General features: G+C 42.2%; 1 protein-coding gene across 6 annotated transcripts in view; it reads left to right on the forward strand.

Annotated features, from left to right (window-relative positions):
• Window positions 1-10,056: 10,056 nt before the first annotated feature.
• Window positions 10,057-12,189, forward strand: part of LCORL (ligand dependent nuclear receptor corepressor like) — a 167,421-nt gene continuing 165,288 nt past the window's right edge. For 3 of the 6 annotated variants that reach the window (XM_030314132.1, XM_030314131.1, XM_030314137.1), the window contains exon 1: window positions 10,057-10,278. In XM_030314132.1, coding sequence (XP_030169992.1) covers window positions 10,125-10,278 — 154 coding nt within the window. In that variant the 5' untranslated portion in view covers window positions 10,057-10,124. The remainder of the gene's footprint in view (window positions 10,279-12,189) is intronic. The other 3 variants (XM_030314138.1, XM_030314133.1, XM_030314134.1) reach the window with 3 other exon arrangements.

Genomic DNA, 12,189 nt, shown 5'->3' on the forward strand with positions numbered 1-12,189 from the left:
CATCCATCCATCCATCTGTCCATCTATCAAGGAAGCACTGAGTGAGATCCTCTTCCATGCCAGGCATTACTTTAGTCACTGGAGAAGCAGAAATAAAAATTCAGACTGGCAGACACTGATTATTTTCCTATTTTCTAAGTTATCTATGGGCCTATTACTAGTTCTTTTTGCTCTCTCCAATAGTGTTCCAAGTTTCCAATTTTTCACAAATCAAACCTGTTATATAATTTCTATTCCATTTTTGTCTCAGGAAATTCTTTCTTGGATCCCTCCTCATCCTACTCACATTTGGACTTGCTTTCAGGGTTTGCTCTCAATTCTCATCTGTGACTGCCCTTCCTTACCTTCAAAATTCCTTTGACCTCTCCCTTATGTTGGATTCCCTGTTTCTTTGTTGTGAAGAAACACATCCTCCAGCAGTATCCTGAAAAGGAGTATATGGGAGATAAATGTTTTGAGATCTTGCAAGCCTGAAAACCTCTATTCTATTCCCATAATTGACTGGTAGTTTGGTTATTTCAGAATTCTAAATTGGAGATCATTTTTAGTTATAATTTTGAAGACACTGCTCCATTGTCATCTATCGAGAAGTCCAATACTGCTCTGTTCCTTATCCATTGTACATGGTCTACTTTTATTCTCGGAAGTTTTTAGAATTTTCTCGTTATTCCTGGGATCCTGAAATTTCATGGTTATGTCTTGGAATGAAACCTAATAATCTAGAGACTCATTTCCCTCAGTTCTGAGAACTTTCCTTTTATTATTTCTTTGATAATACTCTTTCCTCGTTTGTTCTTTTCTCTCCTCATGGAACTCATCTCTTGTTGGTCAAATACTGGACTTCCTGGATTGATCTTGAAATTTTCTTATCTCCAATTGTCTGTCTCCATATATGTTATTTTATTTTTATTTTAGAGGGGGAGAGAGAGTAGGGGAGAGCGTCAGAGGAAGAGACCGAATCTTAAGCAGACTCCACGCCCAGTGCAGAGCCCGTCACAGGGTTTGATCCCACGACCCCAGGATCATGACCTGAGCTAAAATCAAGAGTCCGATGCTCAACCGACTGAGCCACCCAAGTGCCTCTCCATATTTTTTTAACACTACTTTGGAGAAATATTCTATCTCAACACTTCTATTGAATGCATATTTATGAATGAAACTCTTAAAACATTTATTGGATGCTCTGTCTACATGGGTAGGCTTGTGACTGATGGACTTTACTAAAGTGTGATCAGGCAGAAGGCCAGTTTTCTCTGAGGAGATTTTCAAATGTCAGCATTTGTAAGTCTTTTCTGTGATTCTTCTGAATTTCTTTTGAGAAAAATCTCCAGTTTCCTGCTAAAAGGTACAAATCAAAGTTATGAGTATTGTAAGAACAAGTTGGGGGAAATTTAGCAAAATTGTACTTAATCTGTGTTTAGTCTGCAACTTTAGCTCCTCCTTCTATCACACTTGTTGTCCTCAAATCCACAATCTCTCCAGTCCAATTTCTCCAAAGAATAAATTTCTTATCTCTTGCAGAAGTTGGGATAAAGCCTGGCTGTACCTGGTGCGGAGGCAGTCAAGAGGAGGAGGTGACTGTCACAGCTTTTTACACAATCTTCCAACCAATTCCAGGCTTTTAGCCCTGTCTCTCACCTCTACCTCTGCTTGTAAGTCTCTATTTCCTTGGGAAAAGGAGAAAGAAATCATGGAGACCAATGATATTCAAAATTGTTGCTGAGTTTTATATTTAGATTGTTTTTTCTTTCAAGTTTATGATTTAGAGCTTAATGACTTTAGTGCATAAAAATAAGATCATACCATTTTGCCTATTAAATTTGAAAGCCTCTAATAGGATAATATTAGATTGTTCTTTACTTCCATAGTTGCATAAGTGATTATTAATTATAATTTAAATCTATATTATAATTTAAATCTTCAAGTACGATACAATTTTGACTACTAAGTTAAAAGGTGCTAAAGCAATATCCCAACTTCACGTATTTATTCCCATATCTTCTTTATAAATGTGAATCATAGGTAATTTAACTGCTTCTTTCTTTTCTATCTTAATTTCACATCTGTTCCCTAGGTGGATATTAATATGGGCCACTATCATATTTACTGTTTAAATAAACCTTCTTTATGGTAATATTTTAAAGTAAACTTCAATCCACTGGATTTCACTTTGTAGCTATACTGCCGGGCCACTTCATGGGCCTCATCTTTATTTGCATTCTGTACTATTTTAATATCAAAATAAATATTTTTTATATGTTGAAACTGAGAACCAATTCCTAGCTATTGTCAACAGCATGGAAAAACAATTCCAAATTTGTAAATTGTTCATATTTCTGTTCCCTAAGGCATTTTGGTAAGTAAATCAAGGAACTTTATTCATATGAGACATTACGGTTTATTCTGTATCAGGAGTTTCAACATACAGAAATGCCAAATGATGTTAATTTCTTGGTTTCGAATATAATCTCTGTAAAATGCAACCACACCATCTCCTTTTGCCACTGTCTTGACATCAAGAATGAAAAATAAGTTTGAATTTATGAGTAGGGCTTGAGAATGGTGGTGGGATGGGAGTGAAAGAAGTCTTAAATCTTTCATATTTTCTTCTAAAAATCCCAATTTGTTACCATTTCGTTTCAATTCAACAAAAGTCTCTTTGGTACCAACTAAGTATAGAACGCAGGTATACAGAAATGATGAATACTCAGGCCTTGACTTCACAATCTTCAAGGTGGTAGAGTGGAACAACAAGAAACATTCATAAATAATGATAATACATGGAGGAATATACTAATACCCATGAGAAAAAGTATAAATAAAATGTGTCAAGAGCACAGAAAGGAGTAGTTTGGAGGTACTTAGTTTGGAGGTACTGAACAAACTCAATGAGAGTAGAACAGCTTGCAAGTGTCAGATGGGGGGCAACAGAACACCTAGTTTGGCTGAATGATTGATATATTAAATACTGGAGGATGATACTTTTGTGTTTGTATCACTATATTCTTCCAAATCAACAGTGTTCCCTCATGAAAATCAGGTAAGTCTAGGTTTCTCAATTTCTGATTCCTTACAAGGCAGCTTTATCACCTTCTTTTCTGCTTGCCAATATAAAGCAGTGGTAAATCTGGAAAGACAGAGTTGGAAATTCTAGCTCCACCACTAACTACTTAGTGATGTTGGATAAGTTCAACTCACTGAGCCAATTTCTAATTCCTTCTCTGAGAAATGGGAACAATAATAACAGTACTGTGGCACTTGGATGGCTCAGTCAGTTAAGTGTCCAACTTTGGCTCAGGTCATGATCTCAAGGATCATGAGTTTGAGCCCCACCTCAGGCTCTGTGCTGACAGTGCAGAGCCTGCTTTGGATCCTTTATCTCCCTCTCTGTGCCCTTCACCCACTCTCTCTCAAAAATAAATAAATATTAAAAAACTTTAAAAAAAATAACAGTACTTGTTGCATAGGGTTATGGTAAAGGTTAAGTGAATTAATAATGCAAATAAATGCTCAAAAACTGATGGCTATTATTATTGTAAAAAGAATCAAGATTAGAAATTAGGAAATCTGATCTTCAGTTTGAGTACTACTACTTATAAGCTGTGTGACATACACAAATTGCTAATCCTCTGTGGGCCTCAATTTCTGTATCTGCAACAATAGGGAATTGACCTACATCATCTGTACTGTCTCTAAACTATAATAGTCTAGGTGACATTTTTACTTGACTTTGATACTAAACTATGCAATTGGACTAAATTGGCTCAAATCGCCACCATTAAGCATATAATACAGTGAAATTATTAAAAGGCTGAAAATGAAAGTGATATTGAGTTAGGCTGGGGGAGTAGTTTCAAGTGGACACAAAAAGAGTAATGATAGATCAGGTCCTATTATCATCCGCCTGGGTACAAGAGAAAATATATGGTAAATAGTATTAAATTCAGATTCCAAACTCAAAGGTGTATGATTTTGTTTTTTTAAAAAAATTAGAAAACATGCTTACCCTAATTTCACTATTGGTTATCCTGACAGTTGAGGGCTTGACTCTTCCTAATACAGTGAAAATTGTGTCCAACTAAAATATATTTAATATGAAGATGGTAACAGGGTGTAATAGTAATGCTTAAAGAATACCTAATGGTGGAACTGAACAAAGAACATCAAGAAAAAATATCTGAGATAGCACCTATACTGGATCACCTATCATACCTATTTTTATGTCTATTAAGAACAGTCTTGAAATAAGAAATAGGTAGACATTATAATATAAGAAATGAAGTGCATCACTGTTTCTGCTTCCTCAATTTTTATTCCTTGCTGTGAAATTTTATCTTTGTTCCCTACAAAATGTACCAAAAAAATGTTGATGGTATCTGGAAATGCATCAAGAAGACAAAATTATTCCTCTATTTTAGATATCTCTTAATTATTTAACTGCAGTATTGAAATTAAATGCACCAGCATGTATATCTGAGATGATGGTATCCTTGGAGTCCATACTCTCATGAGAAAAAGAATGCTGAGAAATCTTTGGCTCATAAACCTGGATGAATCTAAGATGTTTGCATAAAATTTAGCATAATATGATTATGTGGCTGATTAGAAATTTTCTGAAAGGGGGCTATGTTCCATGCCCTAAATAATTGGTTGATCAAATTTGTCTTTGATTTTTAGATCTCTGATCAGTGCAGTGCACTATAGTTCAAAACTAAAGGAAATATAGTAAATTGTGATTTTTTTAAAGCATCTAATAAAATTTACTAAAAAAAATGGCTTCTCAGAATTATGAATCATTTTATAGTTAATTAAGGCATTGAATATTATGCCTTATAATTACAAATATCTAATTCATACAAAGCGTTTAGGTTTTATTAAATTAGAAAATGTATATTATGTTTGTGCTACATGTTGGTAATTCACAACTGAGTAGGTTATTTTACAATCCTACTAGTATATTGGGCTGTTTCTTTTTGTTGCTAAGTACAAGAATAGCTTTCATTTTTGGTTAGTATCTCAAAAAACATGACTCTTCTCATACCCCTTTGTAAATTTTATATTTCTCTACTATGGAAACATGAGTATTTCAAGCCACTCCAATTTATTTGTATGTTTTAATTATCTTCTACTAAAATGTACCCCAGATTAAGAAATACTGCCAAATGGTCACATAAATCAAGAAACTTTTAATTTTTCCAGTAGTTTATATCTACACTTGGTACTATATAAAAACCACAGATGTGCTAATCAGTTTTAGGTAGAGAATAGTGAACTTGGGTGGATATTTATGGTGGTTTGATTATAGTAATGACCCCAATTTGCTCACACCCTTCTATATCCATGCCTTTGTTAGTATTCTCTTTTTCAGATTTGGGGCTCAGGCATGTGATTTGCCTTGGCCAATGGGAGAGTGGAAAACAACCAATGGAAGCAAAGACTTGAAAACACTTGCACATTAGTGCTTCCTCCACTGTTGTGCTTCACATGCCACCACTAGGTAAATAAGATCTAGCCAGTCTCTGGATGATAGGACACATGGCTCAGTCATTCCCATTACCCCAGCAAACATGGAGCCAAACTCCAGACCAGAGTGAGGCCACTCTGGATCAGGCAGCTTCCCACATTACCAATCCCAGCCAAGATCAGAAAAACCTCTCCAGATCAGAACTTGCAATCTGACCTGTAGACTTTTGAACAAAAACACATGGTTGCTCTTTTAAGCGCTAAGTTATGGATTGGTTTGTTACACAGAAATTAATAAATTATATGATATACGTAGGAAATAGCAGTACAAAAACATATTTCCAAAGAACATTAACATTTTCATATCATGTATCTGTTGTTATATGAAAAGTCCTTTGTGAGTAACTAGATTTTTAGTGTGGGATGTGACCCTTACTTTATCCTTGGCTTTATAGATATCCTAAACATTTGTCAAATCAATAAAAAAAAAAATCAGGCACCAATTAAGTGCCTGGAACAGCACTAGATGCTGAGAACACAAGGGTGAATCAGCTAGACTACTAAGGACTCTATGTTTATTGAGCTTACCCTGAAGTCAAGTTCTTGGACTATTACAATATACTCTCTGATACTTGCCATGGAAAATTCTTTGTTCTCCTAAGTCAAGCTGACTTCCAAAAATTGCTCCATTTATGCATTTCATTATATATGGCCATGATCTTTCCCTTCTCCCAGAAATTCTTCAGCAATGATATTCATTAGTTCTGTTCATTGATATTTCTATTCTAATTCTTTGGGGAAACATGGTAGCATTGTACTTTCCCATATGCAGTAGGCTGCAAAATGGCCACAAATTATTTCTTTCCCCTATCTATACCCCTTTGGAATGTGTCTTCCAGATATTTTTTTAAAGGCATAGAATCTATTTTACCATCCTGATGCTTGGCTTGGCTATATGATTTGCTTTAGCCATTGGAACTAGAGCAAATGGGACTCAAGCTGAAACTTAAAAAGTATTTGTGTATTGGGGCTTGCTCTCTTGCTGCTCTTAGAATACTGTAACTGCCACCATGTGAACAAGCCAGGGCTAGCCTCTTGATGATGAGGGACACCTGGCCAGATTGCTCTGTTGTCCTAGCCGATAGTCAGCTCACCCTCAGAAACAGAGCTGCCTTGCTGACAGGCAGATAATCACAAATACCCAAGTAAGCACAGCCCAGGCCAGGAGAAGTGTCTGGCTGAGGCTAATACAAATTTCCATTCCATACAATCATGAGCTAAATGAATAGTTGATGTTTTAAGCTATTAAGTTTTGGAGTGGTTTGTTATGCCCTTAAAGCTATCTGATATATCTCTCCTTTGAAGTTAGGCATGACCACATGATTTACTTCATCCAGGGAACTATGTCACTTCTGGCAGAAGCTTTTATTTTTTTTTTTTTAATTTTTTTTCAATGTTTTTATTTTATTTTTGGGACAGAGAGAGACAGAGCATGAACGGGGGAGGGGCAGAGAGAGAGGGAGACACAGAATCGGAAACAGGCTCCAGGCTCCGAGCCATCAGCCCAGAGCCTGACGCGGGGCTCGAACTCACGGACCGCGAGATCGTGACCTGGCTGAAGTCGGACGCTTAACCGACTGCGCCACCCAGGCGCCCCGCACTTATGGCAGAAGCTTTTAAAAGCTGGATTGTGATTCAGCATCTTATTTTTCTTGTCATAGGGTGCTTCCAAATGGTAGGACTTCATAAACTTGGGTCCCTTTATGGACATGGAACAGTTCTCCCCATTCTCCCTGATACTTTTCAGAGAACATATAGTTTAAGAAATAAATCTTTGTTGTAATGAGCACTGGGTATTATATGTAAGTGATGAATCACTAAATCCTACACCTGAAACCAATTTTACCATACATGTTACCTAACTAGAATTTAAATAAAACTTGAAATAAAAGAAATGGATCTTTGTATTAAACCTCTGAGATTTTGGGTTACTGTTACTAAACCATAACCTAGTCCATTCTGACTAATGTAGAAATTGGTACCCAGGAGGTATAGTTATGACAGAAAACCTAAAATATGTAGCTGTGATTTAGAAACTCAGTGGGTGGTGGCAAGGAAACTATTGTTAGTAGCTGGAAAGTTGGCAATCCATGCTAGCTGTGGTAAAATATTTGCTAGAACTATTCATGTGTGTCTCCCATTCTTCCCCTTTCTAAATAGGAATGTTTACCATGGTTATTCTGTCACTATTCCAGCACTGTTTGTTGAGTACGTGTGTGTGCGTGTGTGTGTGTGTGTGTGTGTGTGTGTGTGTGTGTGTGTGTGTATAACCAGGGAGGATAGATTATCTTTCACAAAAGAAGTTTTATCCTGTTTTAATAAGGGACTACCAAGATTCACCCAGAGATGTTGAACTTTGAGATTAATGCCTTTACTGAATGAAAATGTTAGAATTGTCTGTGTGATAGGAGGGAATGTATTCTGTATCATAAGTTGAGTGAACTACAGGTTGATGACTAGAAGAATGGATTGCAGTAATCATTGGTGCAGTTTACCTGTAAATTTGGGTTATCTACCTTCTGAGAAAAAAGAATTATACTTCCCTGCTCCTTTGAAGATAGTACGCTCATATGGTTTGCTTTTGTCAATGAAATGGGAGTAGAATTGAGTTGTATAACTTTCAGGAAGAACCAGTTTGCCATGCATGTTCTTTCTGCATATCGTGAAAGTGGGGACATTCTAGAGATTGGAGCCTCCTTAAGTCATCTGGTTGCTTGGTGAGAACCATCTGCAGTCCTCCCTCTCTCCCATCCCTCACCACCCGGCAGCCCCCCATGAACAGTCAGATAAGCAGGAAATACCATTTTTTGCTGTTTTAGATTTTTTGTTACTGCACCATAACCTAGCCCATCCTAACTAATGTAGATTACTGTAAAAGTGATCAGGAAACCTACAAAGGCTGATCATCTGGGCAATTGTAATATGAGTGGAATCTGTAACTGAATCCATCCATTGATCATTCCAAAAGCATCTTCACGAGTGATTTCACTTGCTCCTCCAACTATGACCATTCTGGGAAGGGTGACTGTGAAATTCAAATTTCATCCTTTTTTCTTTGTGAAAATGTAAAACTACATCTTCATTACTGAGAGGTAATGAACAATGAAACACTTTTTCATAGGAAGAAAAAAAAAAAAGGAAGCAAGCAAGCAATCCAGAAAGCCAATAAGGATAAGCCACAAAACAGGGAGGGTGGAACTGAACTCAGAATGCATAGGAGTTTCCAAGAAGAATAAAACGTATTGTCCACAGACTTGGGCATACATTTCCAGTAATACACAGTACTTCTCAGCAAACTTTGGGTGCCTTAGCTTTGGCTTGACCCCTGCACATATACAGAACTTCATGCACACTCTGGTGCAAAAGTAAAAAATGTCATTGGAGTTTATATTTAATCAAAAGTTTTCTCTCTCTCTCTGAAGAAATATTTTCTCTAGCACAGCGTAGAATTTATTCCATAACATTTGTAAAATGCTAAATCCCGTGCCATGCACTGTACTAGAGACAGAGAAGCGAGAGATGTCAAGGTACAGCCGTCTCAGTGGGTCGCTGTCCTACGGGAGTTTACATTTTGCGGAGTTTACATTTTACATTTTGCGGAGTTTACAGTTTCCCCTTTCGGAGTTTTCACCTAGCCACACCCAATCCCCCCCGTAAATAATTTTCTATGAAAAGCCTCTTTTTTCCTAATCCTTGTAAATACTCTCGCTCTCGGAGATCTCTTTGCCCTGGAACTGAAGTCACTTTGGCATCTCCCTCTGGATGTTTGGCAGTTATTTCTGATGCGGCCGAATGGCCGGCTTGCTCTATTCCTGCATCTATTCCTGCTCTAGTCCTGTCATCCCGGTGGCAGGATGACAGTGACCCCCAAAAGTTTCCAAGACTTAAAGCACAAAGCGCAGACAACTCGGGCGGTTTCCACCGCTCTTCTATCTGGGAGCCCAGAGAATGTAAGGCGGCTGGGTCAGACCAGGCGACGCTGGCAGCGCAATCCTGATGGCGAGTTGGAGGCTAAACCCACAAGTCGCACAGCGCAAAGAAGTCAGAGGCCAGTCTGCAAGCCCAAGTGTGAGACAGCTAGTGAGTGTCCATCCCTGCTGGACTACAACGACCGGCAGGCATCGCGTCGCGGCGGCAAGCTCCGCTTCGGGACCCCGGCGCAACGGAGCCTGGGAAGTGAAGTCTCCAGGCGGCCTGAGTCGCGTCGCGAAGTCAGAAGGGAGGCGTTGCTAGTCCGCTCCATTAGCACGCTGGTTTCTGGCCGGGCTCCGAGGCTCTCGCTCCCGCTCAGGATTTTCGCGGGCGGTGGGAGCAGTATGGCTTGCTTGAGTAAACTCCGGCGGGAGGAGGGAGATGGGAGTGGATGGGGAGGCGGGGTCAGCGGAAGCGGCAGGTTGCTTCCTTCTCCTCACGCTCCCTCCCCGCCTCTCCCTGAGGGAGTGGTGGGAGGGGGAGGGAAGGGCAGAGGGAAGGTAGTGACACGTGTCAATCAACCCCCCCTCCGGGGGGTGCGCGCTCCGGGGCTCGCGCCGAGGGCTCGCGCCCCTGCCTCGTGCCTGCGCCGCTCGTATGTAAATGAGGGCGCGTGACGCGGGACGCAGATGGACAAGGGAAGAGAGAGAATGGCCGCTGCCGCCGCCGCTGCTGCCGCCGCCGCCGCCGCCGCTCAGTGCCGGAGCCCTCGGTGCGCGGCGGAGAGGAGAGGATTCCGGCGGGAACTCGACTCTTGGCGCCACCGCCTCATGCACTGTGTAGGTAAGAGAGACACGGGCCGGGGCCCCGGCTCCGCGCGGCGACGGCTGCAGCAGCCCGAGGAGTTTGTGGCTGAGGGGGTTAGTTCAGTCTCTCGTTCGGGTCAGTTCAATGGGGGAGCGCGATGGGAGCGGCGGCGGCGCGGCGGCCCCGGCGCTTGCCTTTTGTCTGGGGGCTCTCGCCCTGCGCGGTTCGCGCTCCTTCCCTTCTCAGCTCTTGGGCTCCTCAGGAACTGTTAGTTCGGACCCGCTCGCCGAGCCCCCGAGGAAACCTCTGGCTCGCGCTCTCCCCGAAACTCCGCGGTGCCCCCTCGCCGCCCGCCGTCCACCCTGTCGGGGGGAGGCAGCGGCCCGGTGGGTCGGCGCCGGGGCGGAGGGGAGCCTGCGGGCAGGGCCGGCGGGAGGAAGGCGGGCTGGTCCGCGCCCCCGCCGGGCGCACACACACCCCCTTCTCGCCGCCGGGGGCCGGGCGGGTAGACGCGGCCGAGTTCCCGGTGACTAGGACCGGGGCGACCCCCGGGCGCTCGCGGGGCGGGGGTCGCGGGTGGGCCGGCTGGGGGCGAGGGGCGGCGGGGGCGTCGCCCGAGGGGCGGGGGCACCCAACTCTGCCCTCTCGCGCTCGGCGGCGACCGCGGCGGCGGCGGCGCTGTGTGTACCCCTTTAAGAAGGAGCTGCTCGAGCGCTGACGGTTGGGATTTGAAGTTCTTCCTCCCTCTTTGGAAGTCTGGACGGATGGGGGGTGTTGCCATGGCGACGGCACCCTTCTCCCCCCGCCCCCCTTTCCTCCTCGCGGACGCCGGGACGACTCTGGTCCTCTTGTACTGTCATGTGATGGACCCTTCCCTGCATGTACACGCACGTCGCCCTCCCCACCTCCCATCCCCGTTCTCTTGTAATTCGGTCTTCCCTTTTGGTGGGGTGGGAATCGTTTTGCTACAAACTTCTGGGCTTGGGGCTGTCATTCTGCGGGTTGCTCGGGGTGGCAGGAGGTGGTGGGAACTCCCCACCGTGCCGCCGTCGCTTTTTTGTCTGAGTGAGACGTATGCGAGGAGCTGTTATCCAGCAGGTTGGTTTAGTGGGCACAGAAGGGGCAAGGAGGGTTATGGGATGGGGTGTGTTGTGCCTGTTTGTTTTGGAAGGCGGTTGCGGGTAGGAGAGTAGGGGAAGAGGTAGAAAGGAGGGTTGCATTGTCTTAAGAAGTGGATGGATAGCGGCAGCAGCTTGCTCCACTGGCGATTAAATCTTAGCATTTGGAGTTGAGGAGTAACCTTAGTGCCTTAAGAAAACAACTCTCTTACCTTCTTTCCATCTGTTCTTGCGCCACCTCGCGCCCCTTTTCCCCCACCCCTCTCAGATTTGTTTGGTTAGCCTGAAGATCTTTCTCGTTTTCCACTAGTGAAAAGGAGATAGTGGTAGGATAAACTAATACAGCCTCAGCTCAGAAATGTGCACCGCAGAAAACGGTGGAAATAGGGAAATGACAAGAAAGAAGATTGCTCTGACTAGGAGCATTTAAGTTCACTTTTGGCAACTTAATGTTTTACCCTTATAAAATATATTTTGGTTTTATTTAAGGAAACATTCTGGGAAATAGCTTTCTTTAGTCAAGTATTTATGAATGATTTAGTTCTTAAAAAAAATTAAAAAAAAAACCCTCACGGTATTATTCTTTTATAAAAATGTTAAGCTGACTGTTGCTAGTGCTTCCTAAATACAAAATGGACCCGTTTTCACAATTGCTTATCTAAAGATCTGTTCCACTGACAACCTGTGTAGAAATTGTTGAGTTCGTTCGGTTAGAATCAGGCAGAATGACAGCATTGAAACCCTGGCTCACGATATAATTGTGTTAAGTTTTGCCGCGGCGCACAGTAATTCGGAGGTGTCTTAGGTCAGTTTTTGTTTTAGAATTCTT

This window comes from Lynx canadensis, chromosome B1, assembly GCF_007474595.2.
Source record: "Lynx canadensis isolate LIC74 chromosome B1, mLynCan4.pri.v2, whole genome shotgun sequence".
NCBI lineage: Eukaryota > Metazoa > Chordata > Mammalia > Carnivora > Felidae > Lynx > Lynx canadensis.